Below are 27,160 nucleotides of genomic sequence, written 5' to 3'. Positions count from 1 at the left end.
GGCTTGCTCCCTGTTACTAGGCAAAACACGTCTGGGTGTGCGAAAGGGGAGAGGAGCCACCCAACTGTGATTGTCATCTTGGTAAGCCTCTTTATCCATAATCTGCAAGATCTGATCCTCTATAGAGAGGGCCTGTTTATCATCATCTTTAGTTTTCTGAAATACTGTTATCCCTAGATTGTCTGTCTCAATGTTGGAATTGACTTCTTCTTTACCATATAGTGTAGAAGAGTCACAGTGTTGTGTTGACCTGCCAAAGCTTTCCTTGACAATGAAGTTATTGTGACAGGGACTGAGAAGGGATGTGCGTCCATTTGTTAACACAGACGTCTTCAAAGTGCTAATGTTGTCAGGCTGGTGCACTGTCCCCAGGCAAACTTCTCCTACAATGACCCACCCCATGTCCAGTCTCTGTGCATAGGGGGCATTATAAGGTCCATTTATCTGCTGGCGTACCTTGTGTACCTGAAGGATATCTCTTCCAAGAAGTAGAAGGATAGAAACATCTGGCTCAACAGCTAGGATAAGGTGAGCAATTGAGCGGAGGTGAGGGTGGTGATGAGCTACTTCTGGAGATGGAATCTCAGTTTTGTCGTCAGGTATCATGCCACACTCTATTAGGGTAGGAAGTGGGAACTGCACTTTCTTATTGAAGGATTCAATGGTAAAGTCAGTAGCTCTTCTCCCTGTGGTTTCAATTGTCCCCGCACATGTCCTTAGAGTGTATGGAACTGCACTTGCCTTAAGGTTAAAGATATCAAAGAAATCTGACTTTGCAAGGGATCTGTTGCTATGTTCATCTAGCACTGCATACATTTTCACTGCCCTTTCTCTCTTGCCAGTGGGATACACAGTCACTAGACAGATTTTAGAGCATGATCGTGCACTCTTGCCTTGTCCACATACTTCGGTGCAATTAGACATTACATTGTTGCTCCCTGCCCTGATCTTTCCTGGGTTCTACAGTCTCTAGTGGGGCAGGGCCAGGGTGCAAAGCTGCAATATGTCTCTCACTGCCACATTCTGTACATTCTACTGGTATTTTGCAGTCTTTGGCAATGTGATAAGTAGATCCGCAGCACTTGAAACAGATGCCGTTTTGTTTAAGGAAGGACATCCTCTCTGCAATGGGTTTGCTTCTAAAGCCTTTGCATTTCTTTAGTGGATGTGGTTTTTTGTGTATTGGACAATGTTTATCAGGGTTTTCTATGGTGTGTACCTTGTGGGTGCTTTGGTAGTCTGTGACTTCTGAAGGTACAGCTGTTTTGTTTGTGGATACATAGGTCCTACCGTGAGGTCTGTGAGGTCTCTCAGGTCTGTGTGATTGATTGCCGCTGGTGGTGAAGGCGAAACTGGGATCACTTCGGATTTTCGCTTGCTGTCGGACAAACCTAGAAAACACAGAGAAAGGGGGAAAAGCGACTCCATAATCTTCTTTGAATTTACCTCCTACAGACATCCACTTGTCTTGCAGATTTGAGGGTAGTTTCTCTACTATGGGATTAGTGCCTCTAGCTGTATCTAGATACGAAAGTCCTTGCAAGTAGCCAACCTCTTTGGCATATTCTATCTCTAGTAGAAGATAACTTGTAGAAGATAACTTAGTTCTTGTAGCCGCATGTTGTCTCTGTAGCCCACCTTGGGAAAGACTTCAAGTTTTTTCAACAGTGCTCCTTCTATTACCTCTGGGGATCCATACGTTTCTTCTAGTCTTCTCCAGGTCATGTTGAGTCCTGCTGCAGGGTTGAACAGGTTTGCTCTTCTCATCCTCTTAGCATGCTCTGCTGACTCAGTACCAAGCCATTTTATCATTAAACTAAGCATTTCTGCTGGTGATAAGTTCAGACCTTCAGTGGCATTCAGAAAGGAAGATTTCCATGCCCAGTAGTTTTCAGGACAGTCATCAAATTGGAGAAAGCCTGAGCTAACCATTTCTTTGCGGATGAGATATTTGGTGACATCCACTGCATATTGTTGTTCGCGTATGTAATCTATAGGTTGAGGTGATGGGAAAACTTGTTTTTTGTTCTTAGGGGTTTCTGGTGCTTCCTTCTTGGTTTGCTGGCAGCCGCTGACCTCATGAGGTTGATTGGGCCTGCTCAGGGGGTATGTTGATCTCGGCCTGAATTCCTTTGCTTCAGGTTTAAGAGACTGTTCCTTTGTATGCGCATTAGTAAGGTTCTGGACGTACTCACTTGTACGATCTGCAGAGAATAGAGGTTTATCTGGAACCTCTAAGTCTTTATATGATTTTTCACTTCCTGACCGACTTGTTCCCATGTAGGCAGCGGCCTCTGCTTCAGCAACTGCAGCTACAGTCTGTCGCTGCAGGGTGAGCAATTTTGATTCTAAAACCGCTTCTTCTTATGCTATGGCAGCTTGCCTAGCTGCTTCCTTAGCTGCTTCCTTAGCTCTCTCTTGTGCTATGGCAGCTTCCCTAGCTGCTTTCTCTTGTGCTATGGCAGCTTTCTTTGCTGCTAACTCCTGCATCATCGTGGCTTCTTTTTCTGCGTACTGTAGCTGGACGCGGGCAGCTTCTGCCTTGGCACGAGCTCTAACTGCTGAGGAACTTGCTGAGGACATCTTGCTAGCCCGTGAAGTTCTGGACACATGCGACTTTGCATCATCTTGCTGGGCACTGGGAATGTTCTCCCTGCCTTGCTATGTCGGCGGTAGCATGGCATCAGCCTGGTACTTTGTTCCTGATCTTAGACTCATTCTGCAGTAATGGCATCTCAGTTTATTCCAGACCGCCACGTGGGTTGTCTTTTTACTGTTCTGCTTCGCGTTATTGAACTGTTGTATAACACTAGTCAGACAGCTTAACAATAATTCAGAAGTCAAGAAACGTGAGACATCAGATCTGTATGTATTCTCTTTTCTGAATATATTTGTAAAACTACAATATAAACATAAACAAAACATATGTGTCAGTACATTAAACATTATACAGCAGCCTCACTCAATCAGTGAGAGTACTCACAGACAATTCCATCATAAGTCCAGGAATAGATCAAGAGCTCCTCTGCATGCAGCCTGCTAGATCCAGGAGCAGTCATTAAATGGAGGAAATACAGTTCCAGGTTAAAGGTTACTGCCTCTGAATCAGAGAAAAATACACTTCCTGTAAAGTTCTGGCAAAGTAAAAACTAACTTTGACCACTAGATGGCTGCAACGTCAAACATAACATTTCAGTATAATCTTTACAGCACATTACATACATTTATTATGCACAAAATGGGCAGAACACAGGACTTTACCAAATATTCTTCTGTTAATATTACCACAATATATTCTTATTATGTATTTTCCTGATAATAGTTAGGGATTTGTAACTTTAGTTTAACCACCTCCGGACCGCTGTACGCACAGACGCGTCCTGGAGGTGGTTGATTCATTCCGCCTGGACGCATATACGCGTCATCTCGCGAGACGCGAGATTTCCTGTGAACGCGCGCACACAGGCGCGCGCGCTCACAGGAACGGAAGGTAAGAGAGTTGATCTCCAGCCTGCCAGCGGCGATCGTTCGCTGGCAGGCTGGAGATGTGTTTTTTTTAACCCCTAACAGGTATATTAGACGCTGTTTTGATAACAGCGTCTAATATACCTGCTACCTGGTCCTCTGGTGGTCCCCTTTGTTTGGATCGACCACCAGAGGACACAGGCAGCTCAGTAAAGTAGCACCAAGCACCACTACACTACACTACACCCCCCCCCCGTCACTTATTAACCCCTTATTAGCCCCTGATCACCCCTGATCACCCCATATAGACTCCGTGATCACCCCCATGTCATTGATTTCCCCCCTGTCATTGATCACCCCCCTGTCATTGATCACCCCCCTGTAAAGCTCCATTCAGACGTCCGCATGATTTTTACGGATCCACTGATAGATGGATGGGATCCGCAAAACGCATCCGGACGTCTGAATGAAGCCTTACAGGGGCGTGATCAATGACTGTGGTGATCACCCCATATAGACTCCCTGATCACCCCCCTGTCATTGATTACCCCCCCTGTCATTGATCAACCCCCTGTAAAGCTCCATTCAGACGTCCGCATGATTTTTACGGATCCACTGATAGATGGATCGGATCCGCAAAACGCATCCGGACGTCTGAATGAAGCCTTACAGGGGCATGATCAATGACTGTGGTTATCACCCCATATAGACTCCCTGATCACCCCCCTGTCATTGATTACACCCCTGTCATTGATTACCCCCCTGTAAAGCTCCATTCAGATGTCTGCATGATTTTTACGGATGCACTGATAGATGGATCGGATCCGCAAAACGCATCCGGACGTCTGAATGAAGCCTTACAGAGGCGTGATCAATGACTGTGGTGATCACCCCATATAGACTCCCTGATCACCCCCCTGTCATTGATTACCCCCCCCTGTCATTGATTACCCCCCTGTAAAGCTCCATTCAGACGTCCGCATGATTTTTACGGATCCACTGATAGATGGATCGGATCCGCAAACTGCATCCGGACGTCTGAATGAAGCCTTACAGGGGCATGATCAATGACTGTGGTGATCACCCCATATAGACTCCCTGATCACCCCCCTGTCATTGATTACCCCCCTGTAAAGCTCCATTCAGACGTCCGCATGATTTTTACGGATGCACTGATAGATGGATCGGATCCGCAAAACGCATCCGGACGTCTGAATGAAGCCTTACACGGGCGTGATCAATGACTGTGGTGATCACCCCATATAGACTCTCTGATCACCCCCCTGTCATTGATCACCCCCCCTGTCATTGATCACCCCCCCCCTGTCATTGATCACCCCCCCTGTCATTGATCACCCCTCTGTAAGGCTCCAGACATTTTTTTGGCCCAAGTTAGCGGAATTATTATTTTTTTTTTCTTACAAAGTCTCATATTCCACTAACTTGTGTCAAAAAATAAAATCTCACATGAACTCACCATACCCCTCACGGAATCCAAATGCGTAAAATTTTTTAGACATTTATATTCCAGACGACTTCTCACGCTTTAGGGCCCCTAGAATGCCAGGGCAGTATAAATACCCCACATGTGACCCCATTTCGGAAAGAAGACACCCCCAGGTATTCCGTGAGGGGCATATTGAGTCCATGAAAGATTGAAACTTTTGTCCCAAGTTAGCGGAACGGGAGACTTTGTGAGAAAAAAATTAAAAATATCAATTTCCGCTAACTTGTGCCAAAAAAAAAAAATTTCTATGAACTCGCCATGCCCCTCATTGAATACCTTGGGGTGTCTTCTTTCCAAAATGGGGTCACATGTGGGGTATTTATACTGCCCTGGCATTCTAGGGGCCCCAAAGCGTGAGAAGAAGTCTAGTATCCAAATGTCTAAAAATGCCCTCCTAAAAGGAATTTGGGCACCTTTGCGCATCTAGGCTGCAAAAAAGTGTCACACATCTGGTATCGCCGTACTCAGGAGAAGTTGGGGAATGTGTTTTGGGGTGTCATTTTACATATACCCATACTGGGTGAGAGAAATATCTTGGTCAAATGCCAACTTTGTATAAAAAAATGGGAAAAGTTGTCTTTTGTCAAGATATTTCTCTCACCCAGCAAGGGTATATGTAAAATGACACCCCAAAACACATTCCCCAACTTCTCCTGAATACGGCGATACCACATGTGTGACACTTTTTTGCAGCCTAGGTGGGCAAAGGGGCCCATATTCCAAAGAGCACCTTTAGGATTTCACAGGTCATTTACCTACTTACCACACATTAGGGCCCCTGGAAAATGCCAGGGCAGTATAACTACCCCACAAGTGACCCCATTTTGGAAAGAAGACACCCCAAGGTATTCCGTGAGGGGCATGGCGAGTTCCTAGAATTTTTTATTTTTTGTCACAAGTTAGTGGAAAATGCTGATTTTTTTTTGACAAAAAATAAAAACTTCCATGAACTCACTATGCCCATCAGCGAATACCTTGGGGTCTCTTCTTTCCAAAATGGGGTCACTTGTGGGGTAGTTATACTGCCCTGGCATTCTAGGGGCCCAAATGTGTGGTAAGGAGTTTGAAATCAAATTCTGTAAAAAATGACCTGTGAAATCCAAAAGGTGCTCTTTGGAATATGGGCCCCTTTGCCCACCTAGGCTGCAAAAAAGTGTCACACATCTGGTATCTCCGTACTCAGGAGAAGTTGGGGAATGTGTTTTGGGGTGTCATTTTACATATACCCATGCTGGGTGAGAGAAATATCTTGGCAAAAGACAACTTTTCCCATTTTTTTATACAAAGTTGGCATTTGACCAAGATATTTATCTCACCCAGCATGGGTATATGTAAAAAGACACCCCAAAACACATTCCTCAACTTCTCCTGAATACAGAGATACCAGATGTGTGACACTTTTTTGCAGCCTAGGTGGGCAAAGGGGCCCATATTCCAAAGAGCACCTTTTGGATTTCACAGGTCATTTTTTACAGAATTTGATTTCAAACTCCTTACCACACATTTGGGCCCCTAGAATGCCAGAGCAGTATAACTACCCCACAAGTGACCCCATTTTGGAAAGAAGAGACCCCAAGGTATTCGCTGATGGGCATAGTGAGTTCATGGAAGTTTTTATTTTTTGTCACAAGTTAGTGGAATATGAGACTTTGTATGAAAAAAATAAATAAAAAAAAATCATAATTTTCCACTAACTTGTGACAAAAAATAAAAAATTCTAGGAACTTGCCATGCCCCTCACGGAATACCTTGGGGTGTCTTCTTTCCAAAATGGGGTCACTTGTGGGGTAGTTATACTGCCCTGGCATTCTAGGGGCCCAAATGTGTGGTAAGGAGTTTGAAATCAAATTCTGTAAAAAATGACCTGTGAAATCCGAAAGGTGCTCTTTGGAATATGGGCCCCTTTGCCCACCTAGGCTGCAAAAAAGTGTCACACATCTGGTATCTCCGTACTCAGGAGAAGTTGGGGAATGTGTTTTGGGGTGTCATTTTACATATACCCATGCTGGGTGAGAGAAATATCTTGGCAAAAGACAACTTTTCCCATTTTTTTACACAAAGTTGGCATTTGACCAAGATATTTCTCTCACCCAGCATGGGTATATATAAAATGACACCCCAAAACACATTCCCCACCGGATTTCACAGGTCATTTTTTACAGAATTTGATTTCATACTCCTTACCACACATTTGGGCCCCTAGAATGCCAGGGCAGTATAACCACCCCACAAGTGACCCCATTTTGGAAAGAAGAGACCCCAAGGTATTTCGTGATGGGCATAGTGAGTTCATAGTTTTTATTTTTTGTCACAAGTTAGTGGAATATGAGACTTTGTAAGAAAAAAAAAAAAAAAAATCATCATTTTCTGCTAACTTGTGACAAAAAATAAAAAGTTCTATGAACTCACTATGCCCATCAGCGAATACCTTAGGGTGTGTACTTTCCGAAATGGGGTCATTTGTGGGGTGTTTGTACTTTCTGGGCATTGTAGAACCTCAGGAAACATGACAGGTGCTCAGAAAGTCAGAGCTGCTTCAAAAAGCGGAAATTCACATTTTTGTACCATAGTTTGTAAACGCTATAACTTTTACCCAAACCATTTTTTTTTTACCCAAACATTTTTTTTTATCAAAGACATGTAGAACAATAAATTTAGAGCAAAATTTATATATGGATGTCGTTTTTTTTGCAAAATTTTACAACTGAAAGTGAAAAATGTCATTTTTTTGCAAAAAAATCGTTAAATTTCGATTAATAACAAAAAAAGTAAAAATGTCAGCAGCAATGAAATACCACCAAATGAAAGCTCTATTAGTGAGAAGAAAAGGAGGTAAAATTCATTTGGGTGGTAAGTTGCATGACCGAGCAATAAATGGTGAAAGTAGTGTAGGTCAGAAGTGTAAAAAGTGGCCTGGTCTTTCAGGGTGTTTAAGCACTGGGGGCTGAGGTGGTTAAAGGGGTTGTCTTATGAAAATGGTCAGCATTTTTCAAACCAGCACCTGGATCTGAATACTTTTGCAATTGCATGTGTAACGGATCCCCTTCCGTTAATGGACGCTTCCTAGCTTGCGCCGAGGACCACAAGCACCGCACTGGACACCACAACCACCGCAGACTCCACAACCGCCGTAGCTTAACTGGAGCCGCGCCGTCTTCCTTCCACCCTGAATGAACCTCCAGCATTCAGGACCGTGTGGGAAAAGATCTCTCCTCCAGGGAATATGCAGAGCATAGCAATCCCCAGCGTGATACATCAATTCCCTCCAATAAAGAGACAAGGCTGCGTTTTGAAGGGTTAGAAAAACATGAACTGAACTCTTTATTGAGGGCTACCCGCCCGTATTTATGCAGGTCCCCACAATGCATCATGGTTTCCTCCTCTCTGCCGTGGAGACACCCGAAGAGCAATTCAATTATCTCTCAGGACAAAGGGAAATCACCAATACACATGTGGGAACAACAGGGCAGGAATTACCACCCAAATACACAAAATCCTCCCTTCTGTCTGTGATATAATTATGGATTAACATAACTATCACAGACAGTAAAAATACAGTTTTTAAACATACACTGTAACTTTAAAACCATACATTCCATCTCCATAAAAATTACATATTTAAACTCAGCATACATCAAACAGAAACACTTCCAAAAATCACACAAATCCCTCCAGCGGATCAAAAGTTAAGTGGAAGTCCTTTATGACCGACCGCAAGCACAATTTCCTGCCCAAAACAGTTCCATAGATTTGGGCTGTGCGGTCGGTCAATTTCATGCAGAAAAACGACAAAGTCCCATCTTCGAACGGGACTTAGTCTCTGGAGCTGAAAGTTCAGTATGGAAGAAGGTAAGGGTCAGCGGTGTTCATGTATTTGCGCATCCGATTTTAGTTCCACAGACTCTTTAGTATACACCGCTGACCGTGTTCGGTCCTATTAACAGTGCAGACATGCAGCATAGTTCTGTTACACTGTTCTTGAAGGGTAATATGTCCCGGGGCCATAGTCGTAGGGCAGGTTGCTAGCCATAAGTTTTCTATAATGCCTAGTGGCAAATGGCAGTTTGTCACACATCTCCCCTTTGGAAGGAAGACTAACCAGGCACCTGACCTTCTGTCGGTCAGTGCCTCCGTTAGTCGATCCACCAACCCACAGTAACCAAATGCCCGAGTAGCCTACCCACAACAAACAGGTACAAGGGTGACCCACCCACAAGAAACAGTTACTGCACCTGGATATTTTGCTGTGGTGATGGGGCAACATGCTGTGGGGACTTGAGGGAGGGCAGAGGCCGACTGCACTCTGCCCAGCTGCCAGCTCTTCTGCTGGGGTGCTGAGACCATAGTCCGGCTCAGTAGCCAGAGGAACATGGGAGTCAGCAGGGGTTAACATCGCCTCTGTTAACCCTGAGGCCACGTTAGAAGTTAACTGGGGAGGGGAATTTGTACTTACCCCCTCCTCCTGTTGTCCTGGTGAGGGTAGTGGGGGATCTGGACAGGCTGTCCAGCATCCTGGTAGGTCAGGCGCAGAGACCACGGTCCCATCTGCGCCGTCTGGGCGATTGGTGTCTCCCCTTGTTATGGTAAGCTGCCGCTGGGGAGAGAGGGTGCTGCGCTCCTCTCCCTGAAACACAGGCTGCCGCTGGGGAGGAAGGACGACACCTTCAGCTCCCTGGGGTACACACTGCCGGTGGCGGGGAAGGAGGGCACCTTCAGCTCCCCGTAACACACCCTGCCGCTGCGGAGGATGGACGACACCTTCAGCTCCCTGGGGTTCACACTGCCGCTGGGGGGGAAGGACGACACCTTCGGCCCCCTGGGGTACACACTGCCGCTGGGGAGGAAGGAGGGCACCTTCAGCTCCCTGTAACACACACTGCCGCTGGGGAGGAAGGACGCCACCTTCAGCTCCCTGGGGTTCACACTGCCGCTGGGGGGGAAGGACGACACCTTCGGCCCCCTGGGGTACACACTGCCGCTGGGGAGGGAGGAGGGCACCTTCAGCTCCCTGTAACACACACTGCTGCTGGGGGGGAAGGACGACACCTTCAGCCCCCTGGGGTACACACTGCCGCTGGGGGGGAAGGACGACACCTTCAGCTCCCTGGGGTTCACACTGCCGCTGGGGGGGAAGGACGACACCTTCGGCCCCCTGGGGTACACACTGCCGCTGGGGGGGAAGGACGACACCTTCGGCCCCCTGGTGTACACACTGCCGCTGGGGGGAAGGACGACACCTTCGGCCCCCTGGGGTACACACTGCTGCTGGGGTGGAAGGACGACACCTTCGGCCCCCTGGGGTACACACTGCTGCTGGGGGGGAAGGACGACACCTTCGGCCCCCTGTAACTCACGTTTTTGCTGCCCGATATTCTGCTTCCTGCTGCAGATACTCTGCCAGTTCTCTCCTCACTTCCAGTACAAGTTCCTCTGTTAGGTGGGGCCCGTAGATAGCCAACCGCCTCTTCAGCATAGCGTCAAACCGTACGTGACTATACCAATATTCCAGCTCTGCTTGGTGTTCCCAGGATGCTGCTCCTCGCACTAGGGAAGCCATCCCACCGCTTGCCACCAATGTAACGGATCCCCTTCCGTCAATGGACGCTTCCTAGCTTGCGCCTGAGGACCACAAGCACCGCACTGGACACCACAACCACCGCAGACTCCACAACCGCCGTAGCTTAACTGGAGCCGCGCCGTCTTCCTTCCACCCTGAATGAACCTCCAGCATTCAGGACCGTGTGGGAAAAGATCTCTCCTCCAGGGAATATGCAGAGCATAGCAATCCCCAGCGTGATACAGCAATTCCCTCCAATAAGATAAGACAAGGCTGCGTTTTGAAGGGTTAGGAAAACATGAACTGAACTGAACTGAACTCTTTATTGAGGGCTACCCGCCCGTATTTATGCAGGTCCCCACAATGCATCATGGTTTCCTCCTCTCTGCCGTGGAGACACCCGAAGAGCAATTCAATTATCTCTCAGGACAAAGGGAAATCACCAATACACATGTGGGAACAACAGGGCAGGAATTACCACCCAAATAAACAAAATCCTCCCTTCTGTCTGTGATATAATTATGGATTAACATAACTATCACAGACAGTAAAAATACAGTTTTTAAACATACACTGTAACTTTAAAACCATACATTCCATCTCCATAAAAATTACATATTTAAACTCAGCATACATCAAACAGAAACACTTCCAAAAATCACACAAATCCCTCCAGCGGATCAAAAGTTAAGTGGAAGTCCTTTATGACCGACCGCAAGCACAATTTCCTGCCCAAAACAGTTCCATAGATTTGGGCTGTGCGATCGGTCAATTTCATGCAGAAAAACGACTAAGTCCCATCTTCGAATGGGACTTAGTCTCTGGAGCTGAAAGTTCAGTATGGAAGAAGGTAAGGGTCAGCGGTGTTCGTGTATTTGCGCATCCGATTTTAGTTCCACAGAATCTTTAGTATACACGCTGACCGCGTTCAGTCCCACCAATAGTCCAGACATGCGGCACAGTTCTGTCACACTGTTCCTGAAGGGCAACATGTCCCGGGGCCATAGTCGTAGGGCAGGAGGCTAGCCATAAGTTTTCTATAATGCCCAGTGGCAAATGGCAGTTTGTCACAGCATGTAATTAAAAATGTAGTATAGGCACTGAGTCATTTACTGAAATCTATCTATATAACGCCACCTGCTGTTTGCTCTTTTTCTAAATTCTCTGTCCAGAATTCTGAGGTTGACATACATGCCCAGTTACATCCTTCAATCGCCACCATCTGCAGCTGAAAAGACAAGTCCCTGAGAAAGTGCAGGCCCCTTGAACTGCCAGCTTGAAATACAATTAACACAGCAAATGATGGTCAGATCTATAAATCCATGTGAGGTACAGGGCATATTCTATCAATAAACCAGAGTCCAGGTCCGCGCTTCAAAGGAGATATAGTTTGGAAACGCCTTGTTAAAGGAAAGCGCAGTTTAAATCGTATCCCACGCTGAAACTTCCCCACAGGCACACGCCACACTGCCGACCGAAACTTCACAGGACAGCGGTAACCCTTTAAAAGATCAGCAACATAGTGCAGTACCCGTGAATATGTCAAAGAATAAAGGCTTTATTATACTCAAAAGGGCATATTCTAGGTTTGTTAGGAAGAAACGGTCAAGTACTATATGATATCTGATTTCGAGTTTTTACAATACTCATAGGCTAACTCCTTTAATGTATGTTAAGACTTTATTGCAATGTACGTTATTATTGATAACTTTTTTATGCTGTATGTTATATACTTTCAGGTTACCATACAAAACATTGTTTGGCGGAGTAGTGGCTTTTACAAAGGAGCAGTTCTTACAAGTAAATGGTTTCTCCAACATGTTTTGGGGCTGGGGAGGAGAAGATGATGAGCTATATGAAAGGTTTGTTCTTCTAAACATACAATTAGGTCCATATATATTTGGACGGAGATAAAAAAAAAATCTAATTTTTGTTCTGTACATTAACACAATGGATTTTGAACAAAACCATTCAGATGCAGTTGAAGCTGTAGAGTTTCAGCTTTAATTCAGTGGGTTGAACAAAATGATTGCATAAATATGTGAGGAACTAAAGCATTTTTTAAACTCAATCCCTTCATTTCAGAGGATCAAAAGTAATTGGACAAATTAAATAATTGTAACTAAAATGTTAATTTCTAATACTTGGCTAAAAACCCTTTATTGGCAATGACTGCCTAAAGTCTTGAACTCATGGACATCACCTATCTTTATGTCCATGTCCATTATATAACTAAAACTTGAATATGTTTTAGTAAACAGGTAATAAAAACAAAAGTTGTGTCAGTGTCAAAATATATATGGACCTAACTATATGTAAAATCCTTTAAAATTTATATATGCAGCGGGCCCTTGAGCAGCAGGTGCAGAGAATAGGAGTGGTAGTGGCCCTGATGAAATGTTGTGTCGCAGTGTGCTCTCTCTCAGGCAGTTGCCCCCTAGGGATTAGTGCAGTGAAAATGTAGTCTGAAGAATTAGGCCAGAAATAAGCATAGTAGTCTCTTTTTATCAGTTGTAATTATTAATATAACTTGTGCTACATCCAGCAACCGCAAATACAAAGTGCAGTTTCTGGCACCAGTTGATGAGGTATGGTGGCAGGTTGGATGACTATATATTCACATTAGCATTTTGTTTGTAGAGCTGTATTTCGCTGATCACTCAGCAATCTTGTCATATAGATGCTTTGTTGAAGCAGTATTTTCAAGTTTTGCTGATCTCTCTGATGTGTTGGTCTCTCAAGAGAAGAATCTTTGGTTCCTGGGAGTAGGAACTCTGGCATGTGCTTTATCTCCTCACTCTAGCTACACTGGAACTCCCACCCCCTGGCAGGAAGCAGGATCAGCCCACTCCTACCAAGATGGAGGAACAGTCCCTGTTCCTGTAAACCTTTGCCAACAATACTGTCCTCTGCTGAAATGCACTGCCACAACATAATATATAACATTACAATACAAATGGTCTTCTAGAGGGGTGTCCCTCTTAAAGTTGATAGCATGTATACATGACATATGCCAGATCTAAATATCCGGGTACACAGGTTTAAGTCACATTATGCTGCACCTCTTGTACTTCAGATTACTCTTTCCATAAGCACCGGAACAATAATGAGACTCTATCTCTCCTACAGCCCATCCTCCTCACCCTATCCTCTGATCCCTCCCAAATTGTCAACATGTTAAAGGGAGTCTGTCAGCACATTTTCATTAATAATAAAGTAGCAGCAATGCCCAAATCCTGCAAACATACCTGTATGTCCTTTGTGATATTTGTAGATGTGCAGAAAACAAACTTGTATTCTTAATAAAAAATAGCTGTTTAAGTGTCCAGCTGGACAAGCTTTGAGTGCCCAAGCACTCCTCCCCAGGCTTCCTTCTCTCTCCCTGACATCATGATAATGCTTCTACAACTCTCACTCTGGCACCCTCTGCTGTGCCCCTGGCGTGTGTGCACTACATTCCTTTCTATTGGCGATCGCATCAGGGAGCTGTTCTGCACAGGTGCCAGGAACTCAACAGAGGTTGCCCATATGAGAGTTGTAGAAGAATCCCCACAACATCGGGGGAGGGGTGTAAGCCTGGGGAGGAATGCTTGGACACTTTGAAAATCAAAGCCTGCGCAGCTGGGCACTGGGCATCCGTTTTCAATAAGAATTAAAGTTTATGTACAAATATCAAAAAGGACATACAGGTATGTTTGTAATGCTGTTAACATGTATTGTTGGGCATCGCTGGTACTTCAATTAGTGAACACATGATCAATCAACCTCTATAGCATCTCTGAAGCACAAGCCAGGTCCAAACCCTCTTATCTGACCCACCAGGTATGTTTTGAATCTATAATTTGTTAGTTGACACCAACTCCTACTCAGCATCAGGGCCGGCAAACTGGACAATTGCCCAGGGCCCCAATCCTCTAAGGGGTCCCCTGTTCAGTCCCTGCTCTGACTCCATATATGCATATGTCCATATATGGAGCCAGTGTTATGAACATGAAAGGGGTATTCCCAAGCATGCTCAGGGATACCTTGTGTATATAAATCTATTTTAGACTACATTTTTGAAATGTCTCTGTGGGGATTTGAACTCACAACCTTTTACATTAAGGGCAAAAACCTTAACCACTGGACTATAGAGCTCAATGCTAAGTAAGTGCTGAAAAACCTCATCGAAGTTTTTCTTGTATAATACAACTTCTATGCTGTTTTTAACAGAAGAGAAAGTTCTATGATGTTTTTCAGCACTGACATAGCATTGAGCACTATAGTTCAGTGGTTAAGGTTTTTGCCCTTAATGTAAAAGGTTGTGAGTTCAAGTCCCTACAAAAACTTTTTAATAATAGACGCTAAATAAAACTTAAATACACAGGGTGTTACCAAAAGTGAAAAATTTGATTTTATTGAGAAGAAAATGGAGCAAAACTTAAAATATGATCAAATAACACCCATATAAGCCTACACCAATCTTTTTAACTTGTGGAACCAGTATTTTTAAATTGTTTCTGTGGGGATTCGAACTCACAACCTTCTACATTACAGGTAAAAACGTTAGGGCTATAGAGCTCAATGCTTAGTTACTGCTGAAAGACCTCATAGAAGTTATTCTTGTATAATACAAGAGAAACTTCTATGCTGATTTTAACAGAAGAGAAACTTCTGTGAGGTTTTTCAGTACTGACTTGGCATTGAGCTCTATAGCCCAGTGGTTAAGATTCTGGTCCTTATTGTAGAAGGTTATGAGTTCAAATCCTTACAGAAACTTTTTAAAAATAGAGGCTAAATAAAACTTAAATACACAGGGTGTTCCCAACAGTGAAAAATTATATTTTATTAAGAAAAAAAATAGCAAAACATTAAATATGATCAAATGACACCCGTATTAACCTACACGAACCATTTTAACTTGTGTAACCAGTATTTTTAAATTGTTTCTGTGGGGATTTGAACTCACAACCTTACAAAAGAAACTTCTATAAGATTTTTCAGCAAAAATCATAGCATTGAGCTCTACAGCCCAGTGGTTAAGGTTTTTTACCCTTAATGTAGAAGGTTGTGAGTTTTGAATCCCCACAGAAACATTTTAAAAATAGAGGCTAAATTAAACTTAAATATACAAGGTGTCACAGTGAAAAGTTTGATTTTATTGAGAGAAAAAAATGGAGCAAAACGTAAAATATGATCAAACAACAACCGTATTAACCCACACCAACCTTTTTAACTTGTGTAACCAGTATTTTTTGTTGGGAAAGGTGGCAAACCCTAACAGCAACCCCCAATCAGGACCTCTATAGGCCTGCTCACTGCATCAAGCTAAGCCTCATCAGGACTTACTTCGTACAAAATATTATTTTTTTCTTTTCATTGCGATATTCTGACCATCATAACTTTTTTTATAGTTATATCCACGGAGATGTGTGGGGGCTCAATTTTTTCAGGACGATCTATCATTTTTGACAATACTATTTGGGCTGTGTATGACGATCACTTTTATAAAATTTTATTGGGAGATAAAGAAACTGCCTTTTTAAAAAAAAATTCTGTTATGCCATTCACCATATGGGCTAACTTTTTTTTATATTTTAATAGTATTGGCGCTTTCGCATGCAGCGATGCCCATAATTCTATATTTTTTTTGTTTCTTTTTCCTTTTTGGGAATAGGGGTGATTTTTTTTATTTTTATGGTTTTTTATATTTTCAAAACTTTTTTTTATTTTTATTTTTGTTAAGTCCCCCAAGTGGACCACAACTTACACTCATCAGATGTAAATTGCTCCATTATTCTGTATAGAAATCACTTTATCACAGTTCAGTGCTGCCATCTAGTGGCCGGAACTAGGGTATACTAACAATGAGCCTGGAAGCCTAGTACAGGCTGCGACTCATTATTAGAACAGGGTGCTTTCCCTGATCTCCTCTGTGGGAAAGCACGCCTGAAGAGGAATCCCGAGCTTACAGTTTTTAACACTCTCAGATGCTTTAAAGGGAACCTGTCATGTGGATATTTGATTATAATCTAACTAATTATATACAATCATTAACTACTAAAAAGTACCTTAGATGTATTCACTTACTGGTGTGACAGATGGTTACCTCATAATATACACACAAAGATGCCGCATGCCGATGAGCTGATTTGAGTCCAGCGTGATGTCAGTGAGTCCAGCGTATATTTAATTCAGAGCTATAGCCACTCCCCTGCTGCTGATTCATATGGAAAAAAAAAACTGTCAAATCAGCAGCAGGTGGGCGGGGAGAGTTAGGAGCTCATGAATATTCAGGACTCATCATTATGAGCTGGAGCTTTTCAATACAAGATGTTGGCCGATTGACTGGGTCAATTAAAGAAAGTGACCCAGCATTTTGCTAAGAGAATCAGTCACTTATTTATGTTGCCCTTAGTTAGGACACCATAAAACTGGTGACAGGTTCCCTTTAAGTAAGGGGAACTCATTGATGTGAGGGGAGGGGGCATGTGGCATATTCTGGGGCCATTAGGGTGAAGAACTGTGTGAGGAGCTTTACGGGGTGTAAACCTGTGAGGGAGCACTGGAATCGACAGAATGTAACTGTGTTGTTAGTACATTACTACAAGATTTGGGGCCCCACTATTGATTTTATCCAGGGCCACATTTTGTCTAAAACCAGCCCTGCTCAGCATGATTCAATCTATTGGCCTGAGGGACATTGCTCTGTCTTGGTTTTCTTCCTCTCTCTCTCTCTCTCTCTCTCTGCTTTGTCAGTTTATCATTTGCTGGCTTTATTTCTCCTTTTCTTGCTGTCTCAATCATAGGTCCTCTCCTCTTTCCTCTTAGCAATGGCCCTATGGGACAGACTATCAGCAGTTTATTTTTTGTCCCATCTGTATGATGATGAAACCCAACTGTATCCCTCATCCTATGACATCACCCCTGCACTACCACAAAACACTAAAAACCAGGCTAATCTATTTATCCAGCCACTACACCGATGCATACACTCTGTGCCAGTCACTGTACTGGTTGCCCATACAGTTTACAATTCAATTTGAACTTCCCACTCTCATCCACAAAGCCCTCCACAGTGTTACACCTCCCTATATCTCCACCTTCATCTCTGTATACCACCCTAACCATGCTCTCCATTCTGCCAAAGATTTATGACTGCCATCTTCCATAATCCAACCCCATCTCCAAGACTTTTCTCGAGTGGCAATAGTTCTCTTGAATCTGGTTCATTCCCAACTTGAATCTGGTTAATTATGTGCACCCTAAAAATACATCTTTTTAGGGTAGCTTATCATATCTCCTAATCTAAATCTTCTTCATTCACCCCCCTCCCCCCCATCATCATTATTCGTCAGATCCTTTCATACAACGGTATCCACCACACCACATGCACTCAGAAGTTCTCCATTGGCTGGTGGCTCATGCAGCTTTATACACTCACCTAAAGAATTATTAGGAACACTTGTTCTATTTCTCATTAATGCGATTATCTATTCAACCAATCACATGGCAGTTGCTTCAATGCATGTAGGGTTGTGGTCCTGGTCAAGACAATCTCCTGAACTCCAAACTGAATGTCAGAATGGGAAAGAAAGGTGATTTAAGCAATTTTGAGCGTGGCATGGTTGTTGGTGCCAGACGGGCCGGTCTGAGTATTTCACAATCTGCTCAGTTACTGGGATTTTCATGCACAACCATTTCTAGGGTTTACAAAGAATGGTGTGAAAAGGGAAAAACATCCAGTATGCGGCAGTCCTGTGGGCGAAAATGCCTTGTTGATGCTAGAGGTCAGAGGAGAATGGGCCGACTGATTCAAGCTGATAGAAGAGCAACGTTGACTGAAAATAACCACTCGTTACAACCGAGGTATGCAGCAAAGCATTTGTGAAGCCACAACACGCACAACCTTGAGGCGGATGGGCTACAACAGCAGAAGACCCCACCGGGTACCACTCATCTCCACTACAAATAGGAAAAAGAGGCTACAATTTGCACGAGCTCACCAAAATTGGACTGTTGAAGACTGGAAAAATGGTTTCTTGAACATGACAATGAATTCATTGTACTAAAATGGCCCCCACAGTCACTAGATCTCAACCCAATAGAGCATCTTTGGGATGTGGTGGAACGGGAGCTTCATGCCCTGGATGTGCATCCCTCAAATCTCCATCAACTGCAAGATGCTATACTATCAATATGGGCCAACATTTCTAAAGAATGCTATCAGCACCTTGTTGAATCAATGCCACATAGAATTAAGGCAGTTCTGAAGGCAAAAGGGGGTCCAACACCGTATTAGTATGGTGTTCCTAATAATTCTTTAGGTGAGTGTATGTACGCCTCTATTTAAATAAGATGGGGCATTTATCAAAGAACATAACATCTGCTTTGGTGTAAAAAAAGGTTGCAAGACCTTGTTTTGCATATTTTTAAACATTTGAACACCTAAATTTAGGTGCATGCAATGTTTTAACAGCATCCTTGGCACTGGGTAGTGGTGGGGGCATAGAGGAGGCAGAGTCATTGGCCCAAGCAAATTTTCTAGCATTTACACCAGGAAAAAGGTGTAAATTACAAATTAACTGAAGTCTAATCTGTCCCTGGCAAGTGCAGCGGCTATCAAAAACCATCGGAAAACACTTTTTACTTTTTGTGCCACTCCTGCATCCTCATAGACTGTAAGTAGGGGCTCATCTTGTTTTAATTGTTGATTAGTTTGTTATTATACAGATGCAGCAGCATTAGTGATCACTGTTTTAGCATAGCTTTACTAACGAATGGCTACCTCTTTCACTACAGCAATACACAACAAGGCCAGTAGTTGACAGTGTTAAACTAAAGTACGCAATGAATCAGTAGTATCAGTATCTGTAGTAACTGGATGTAACATCGTACGCTACACAACAATGATACCGTGCGCTCCTCGGTAGTAACTGGATGTAATAGTTTGGAACCTCTCCTGTCCTGTCGTATCCCATATTTGAAGGTTTATTGTTTTCCCGCCTAATTCTATAGACATGATTTTTTAGTTTTTTCTGGAAAGTTTTTATTAACTGTTACTAGCCGTCAGTTTACCCTGTATGCAAAACAAAGAAACCCGCTGCTGTTCAAATCTTAAATATTTAACCTGCTATGATATGGACATATAGAAAATGCTTGGAATGTTTTTCAGCCTTGCTGCAGATTTCACCAATTGTGCTTGACATGTCTGCATCACCTTGAAATAAAACCGTAACTGAACTCAACTATTCCAGAACGGCACAAGGTTGGTTTATAATTGCGGCAACTTGTCAACAGGTGTGTCGAGTCAAGTCCAGCTCCACAGCTTTGCGTGCAATGTAAGTAGCTGCCATTTGCACTTGTTTGGCGAGACCCAAGTTTGAACAGAACCAGGACAAAGTCTCCTGTTGTAATCAAATCCATATTTGTTTCCAGCACTTTCAAGATCAGCTTAAATCATCTGCCAATTTCGTTCTTGGAGATTCTTGAGACGGCGCAGATTTCTTTAAATGTTCGGGTTACACCTTCTTGTCTACAGGCAATACACAGACATGCAGAAGCTATGGTGTTGTTACTTCTACCCTTCAAGCTTTTCTGTTCATACACTTGTTCTGTTCACACACATAAATTATTTGTCCGATATTGCGGGGGAGGTTTATTCTGTCTGCCATAGTCGAAAATTTCTTAAACGCATTCATCATGGCTCTGTTCGAGCTGCTCATTGTCCTACTGTACGGTTCTGGTATTTAGAATTCCCAAACTCATCAAAACTTGCTGCACCTGTTCCCTTTCCAATCATTGTACTTAGGTCAGAAGGTATACAGTGTATAATGGTAGTAAGTGAATAGGCTTTTGGGATTATGGGTTTAGCTACTGTACATGGTGATCTTGGTTGAGTGACAACTACTGTATCATGCCAAAGGAATAAAATGCACCTCTGCTGAGAAAAAAAATCTAGGAGTGTTGTATTTTTTGTAATTCTGCATTTTTCGGCACATACTTTATGCGAGTCACCCCATTAATTTATATTCTAGCAGGGCTACATTGTGATCCCGCTGTGATTCTTGTGCACAGCATCGCAAGACCAAGATCACCATGTAGCCCTAATATTCGTCCACTAGTGCGGCTCAAAAATCCACATGGAAATTGATATGTAATGCACATTTTACATCCACAGCAGGTCAATTCTTTCTGTGGATTTCCCTCTTTGCACTGAATAGGGTGAAATCCATATCAAATCCATGTATAATCCATATGAAGGTACCTCCAAGGGGTGTATTTTGTTATGCATAGCCAATTTTTCAAACCGATTAACAACATTTTCACTGGATGTCATTTGTCATTTACATATAGTAAATACGGTAATAGAAATAATGGTGGAGATTTGTGACCAGAAGTTGCAAGTCTTGAAAAATTGGCATAAATCAATAGGCACAGGACACACTTCTTTCTTTACGGCCACTGTATCTCCTGCATATACTGTATGCATCAATAATTTGTGAAACAAAACAATTTTCATACATTTTGTAAATTTACGACCTAAATTCTAGTTGAATAAATAAAAGCAAACATAATGAGATAGGAATAATCTAAAGTATCTATCTTTATTATATCATAGGGCCAATTTCATCTTTTAAATTACTGTTTTTTTGTTTTGTTTTTCACGGAGCACGATGATAATTTCTAGACCATCAGCAAATTAAAGACCTACAAATAACTGCCAGACTGCTTATAAATTAATGTCATTTTATTACATGATTACAAATATTTCACAAACATAATTAAAAAGAGCATAGGTGCAGGGAAAAAGCGACATAGTCTGGAGGATAAACACAGCGGATACTACGTCCATAAATCAGTCCATCTGTATATGCATGATTAACAATAAAGTGCAAGTGCAAAAAACATGTTCATTCACAATCAAAAGGACATTGAACGGTTACCCATGCTGTGCCTCCTCCAGGATGGCATCAATCTGTTGTTTATAGGCTAAAGTAAGAGGAGGGATAAGCAGAGGTGAGTGTGAAGACACCATGTTATGTATAGCAGTCAGTGTGTGCTATAGTGCAGTACATACTGCCATATGTGGTGTCACCCCTCTGATGTACAGTAACTGCCTCCATGGTGCAATCACATCAGCATACTGGAGTGACTTCATGAGACTGCATGGATCCTCACCCACTATAACAAGGTTACATCGGTCTCAGAGGGTTGATTACATCGGATTAATGCACACCCAGGGGGCGAGCCACCCGACGGAGATCACATGGTACCACATAGAAATATCATGACAGAGGTTGTACTTATACTGCATGGAAGAGTAAGGCCTCTTTCACACTTGCGTTGTCCGGATCCACTTGCCGTGTACTCCACTTGCCGGAATTACACGCCGGATCCGGAAAAACGCAAGTGTACTGAAAGCATTTGAAGACGGATCCGTCTTCAAAATGCTTTCAGTGTTACTATGGCAGCCACAGTAGGAGCGGGGAGCGGGGGAGCGGTATACTTACAGTCCGTGCGGCTCCCGGGGCGCTCCAGAATGACGTCAGAGCGCCCCATGCGCATGGATGACGTGCCATGCGATCACGTGATCCATGCGCTTGGGGCGCCATAACGTCACTCTGGAGCCGCACGGACGGTAAGTATGCTGCTCCCCCGCTCCCCGCTACACTTTACCATGGCTGCCAGGACTTTAGCGTCCTGGCAGCCATGGTAACCATTCAGAAAAAGCTAAACGTCGGATCCGGCAATGCGCAGAAACGACGTTTAGCTTAAGGCCGGATCCGGATCAATGCCTTTCAATGGGCATTAATTCCGGATCCGGCCTTGCGGCAAGTGTTCAGGATTTTTGGCCGGAGCAAAAAGCGCAGCATGCTGCGGTATTTTCTCCGGCCAAAAAACGTTCCGTTCCGGAACTGAAGACATCCTGATGCATCCTGAACGGATTTCTCTCCATTCAGAATGCATGGGGATAATCCTGATCAGGATTCTTCCGGCATAGAGCCCCGACGACGGAACTCTATGCCGGAAGACAAGAACGCAGGTGTGAAAGAGCCCTAATACAGAATGTGTGATAGATAGATAGATAATGGATGGATATTAACCCTTTCCTCCTCTTCCTTCCATCACTGCTCCAGTTGAAGCACCGGTGATGGAGAAGGGGGCAGTGATTTTTATGGAGCGCTGAGCAGCAACTACGAAGTGCTCCAGGCTCAATCCCTGAAAGGGTAGATATTAACCCTTTCCTCCCATTTCTTTTATAGAGCACTGAGCAGCAACTACAGTATGAAGTGCTGCTCAGTGCTCCTGCTCCAGATTCAATCCCTAGAAAAAAAATAATATTAGACCAAAATAAAAATGTAATTTCACTGTATATGGTTTTTTCAAGAGAGGCTCTTTCTTGAATAGTTAAGCGGCCCTAATAAGAGCCCTTGTTGATGATTTCGTCTTCATTTATTTTCTTCTTTCATTTAAGCTTTCTTTCCTCTCAGGTTTTCTACTATTTTTTATTCTTTCTTCTACTGTCACCCCTTCAAAATTAATAAATTATATATAAAGATAAGACAGGCACTGTTTATCTGAAAACATCCAAAATATTTTGTATGTATACTAGATATTTAATATAGCACAGTTCCATTAAACATAAACCTGTTTAGAAACCTAATTAAAAAACATATGAAAATGAAATAAACGAAAAAATTTCTAATATCAATTAAAAAGAAAATATCACATTCAATGTCAATATCTCATTATTAGGCCTCTTTCACACTACAGTATGTCGATTTCAGTGTTTTGCATTCCGTTTTTCACGGATCGGTTGTTCCGTTTTTTTGTTTCCGTTGTGTTTCCGTTTCGGTTCCGTTTTTCCGTTCCGTTTTTCCGTATGGCATATACAGTATACAGTAATTACATAGAGAAAATTGGGCTGGCAATAACATTTTCAATAGATGGTTCCGCAAAAAACGGAACGGATACGGAAGACATACGGATGTATTTCCGTATGCATTCCGGTTTTTTTGCAGACCCATTGACTTTAATGGAGCCATGGAACGTGATTTGCGGCCAAATATAGGACATGTTCTATCTTTCAACGAAACGGAAATACGGAAACGGAAAGCATACGGAGTACATTCCGTATTTTTTGCGGAACCATTGAAATGAATGGTTCCCTATACGGACCATATACGGAAGAAAAAAACGGCCTGCATAACGGAAAAAAAAAAACGGTAGTGTGAAAGATGCCTTAGGCTACTTTCACACTAGCGTTCGGAGCGGATCCGCCTGATGTTTCATCAGACGGATCCGCTCCGATAATGCAGACGTTTGCATCCGTTCAGAACGGATCCGTCTGCATTATTACTTAGAAAATTTTCTAAGTCAGAAAGTAGCCTGAGCGGATCCGTTCAGACTTTACATTGAAAGTCAATGGGGAACGGATCCGCTTGAAGATTGAGCTATATGGTGTCATCTTCAAGCGGATCCGTCCCCATTGACTTCCATTATAAGTCTGGACGGATCCGCTCGCCTCCGCACGGCCAGGCGGACACCCGAATGCTGCAAGCAGCGTTCAGGTGTCCGCTCACTGAGCGGAGGCTGAGCGCTGGCAGGCGGATGCATTCTCAGTGAATCCGCCTCCACTGAGAATGCATTAGAGCTGAACGGCTGCGTTCAGGACCGCTCGTGAGCCCCTTCAAACGGAGCGCACAAGCGGACACCCGAACGCTCGTGTGAAAGTAGCCTTAGTTGTATGGATGCTAGATCCGTTAAGCAGTATGTAGGTGTCCGCTCACTGAGCGGAGGCTGAGCGCTGGCAGGCGGATGCATTCTCAGTGAATCCGCCTCCACTGAGAATGCATTAGGGCCAGACGGATGCGTTCGGGGCCGCTCGTGAGCCCCTTCAAACGGAGCGCACAAGCGGACACCCGAACGCTCGTGTGAAAGTAGCCTTAGTTGTATGGATGCTAGATCCGTTAAGCATGTATGTACTGTATCTATTACCATTGCTATTATCTCCCTTTCTATCAGCTATCACTATAACACACTGCTGTGCAGTGTGCCTGCAGAACACTCCGCCACTACTACTGTGTTAGTATACAGTAAGACCCTATTTCTTAAAAAAATAAATAAAAAAAAAACATCAAAGACACAGCTCCCCCAACATGTCCTCAGGGGTAATGGAGCTATTGCAAACACGAGCGCTTGTTCCGATCTGAACATTAAAGGCGGGTTTACCTTCTGTATTATCCAATACAATCTTGCCGCTCATGTGAGCCCTTACAGTACATTTAGGAATGATATTTTTCTGTATATATAATGGACTTTTCTGTATATATAATGCGGATTCGCTGCAGAAGTTTTAAAAGTGGAACTGCTATGGATTTCCATAGGGTAAAATCTGCAGTGAAAGTCTGTGACGTAAACTGCCATCCTGCAGATTTAAAAAAAATGTTTTTACTGTATTATTTCTGGCATAGGATATTTCCATCAATAATGAATTAGTGGTTCAGGACTGCTTCTTGCTTGAATAGCTCTTTGTCCTCCTTCGCACTTTTGCTGACAATACTGTAGATATGTTTTCAGGGATTTGGCCCTCAGAGCTGTACTTCTTTAGTGAGCTTCCTGATGAGGGGATGACTGCTCCTCTGTTGGGATTGTTTTTATTACAGTATGTTGGTAAGCTTTTATTGGCTGGCATATTGTAAATTGCTTGAATAGAGTAAATGTTCTTGTTTGGCCTGTTATAGAGGTTTATACCGCTCACATTTTTCATTGCTTCTTCATCTGCCTTTTTATATTTTCTGAAAATAACATGAAAGACCAAAGAAAGTCTAAGGCTACTTTCACACCTGCGTTAGGTGCGGAACCGTCTGGTATCTGCACAGACGGATCCGCACTTATAATGCCAACGGTGGTATCCGTTCATAATTTTAATTTTTTTTTGTTCATGATGATGCAAACGGATCCGTTTTGACTTACACTGAAAGTCAATAGGAGGCGGATCCGGTTTCAATTGCACCATATTGTGTCAGTGAAAATGGATCCGTCTCTATTGACTTACATTGTAAGTCAGGACGGATCCGTTTGGCTCAGTTTCTAAACGCAGCCAAACTGATGCATTCTGAACAGATCCTTATCCCTTCAGAATGCATTGGGGCTAAACTGATCCGTTTTGGGCCGCTTGTGAGAGCCCTGAAACGGATCTCACAAGCGGACCCAGAAACGCCAGTGTGAAAGTAGCCTAACGCGTAAAAATGAGAGTAAAATTACCTGTACAGACGTCTGACACTTCTACTGTATAGGCATTATTGAGACCTACTGTAGGAGATAGCCATGTACTATACATCACACACCCTTTAAGTACAGGTTTTCCCATTTAAATAAATGGAATGATTACTACAATAGGTCGTAAATTTACAAAATGTATGAAAATTGTTTTGTTTCACAAATTATTGGTGCATACAGTATATGCAGGAGATACAGTGGCCGTAAAGAAAGAAGTGTGTCTTGTTCCTAATGATTTATGCCAATTTTTCAAGACTTGCAACTTCTGGTCACAAATCTCCACCATTATTTCTAATATTTACTATATGTAAATGACAAATGACAGCCAGTAAAAATGTTGTTAAATCGGTTGGAAAAATTGTCTATGCATGAAAAAATTCACCCCTTGGAGGTACAGCCACATGGATTATACATGGATTTGATATGGATTTCACCCTATTCAGTGCAAAGAGGGTAATCCACAGAAAGAATTGACCTGCTGTGGATGTAAAATGTGCATTACGTGTCCATTTCCACGTGGATTTTTGTGCCGCACAAGTGGATGAATATTAGGGCTACATGGTGATCTTGGTCTTGCGATGCTGTGCGCAAGAATCACAGCGGGATCACAATGTAGCTCTGCTAGAATAGAAATTAATGGCGTCAGAGTGTGCCGCAAATGCAGAATTATAAAAAATACAACATTCCTCGAATTTTTTTGTTGACAAGTTGCCGCAATTATAAACCTACCTTGTGCCATTCAGGAATAGTTGAGTTGAGTTTTGGTTTTATTTCAAGGTGATACAGACATGTCAAGCACAATTGTTGAAATCTGCAAGCAAGGCTGAAAAACATTCCAAGCATTTTCTATATGTCCATATCATAGCAGGTTAAATATTTAAAATTTGAACAATGGCGTGTTTCTTTGTTTTGCATACATTGCATATTGGTGGCTAGTAACCGGTAATAAATACTTTCCAGAAAAAAAATAAAAAAATCAGGACTATAGAATTAGACGGGAAAACAATAAACATTCAAATATGGGATACGGCAGTACAGGAGAGGTTCCGAACTATCACATCCAGTTACTACAGAGGAGCGCACGGTATCATTGTTGTATACAGTACGATGTTATAGACCAGGAATCCTTTAACAATGTAAAGCAGTGGCAGTTTCATGCGCCATCTGCTGTTTACAAACCCAAATTGCACCCTGAATTTTATCATTACTCTTTTTACGTGCTTCGAAAGCTAATGAAGCAGGATATCGCTCTGCACTCACGTGATTCTACTGTGATCACTAGCCCTACATCTGTATATTGTCTGATTTTGTCTGTGCATGTGCAATTCCCTCAGAAATGTAAAGCGTTGCGGAATATGTTGGTGCTC

At 43.0% G+C, this 27,160-nt stretch overlaps 1 protein-coding gene and 1 pseudogene across 1 annotated transcript in view; one reads left to right on the top strand and one right to left on the bottom strand.

Moving 5' to 3' along the window:
• LOC120989596 (beta-1,4-galactosyltransferase 1-like) overlaps nucleotides 1-27,160 on the top strand; it is a 327,777-nt gene that overhangs the window by 239,537 nt on the left and 61,080 nt on the right. The window contains exon 6 of the mRNA XM_040417800.1: nucleotides 12,269-12,391. Coding sequence (XP_040273734.1) covers nucleotides 12,269-12,391 — 123 coding nt within the window. The remainder of the gene's footprint in view (nucleotides 1-12,268; nucleotides 12,392-27,160) is intronic.
• LOC120991906 lies at nucleotides 19,802-21,546 on the bottom strand (annotated as a pseudogene).

This window comes from Bufo bufo, chromosome 2, assembly GCF_905171765.1.
Source record: "Bufo bufo chromosome 2, aBufBuf1.1, whole genome shotgun sequence".
Taxonomy (NCBI): Eukaryota; Metazoa; Chordata; class Amphibia; order Anura; family Bufonidae; genus Bufo; species Bufo bufo.
Note: the sequence above shows the minus strand (reverse complement) of the source record. Positions and strands in the feature narration are given on the sequence as shown.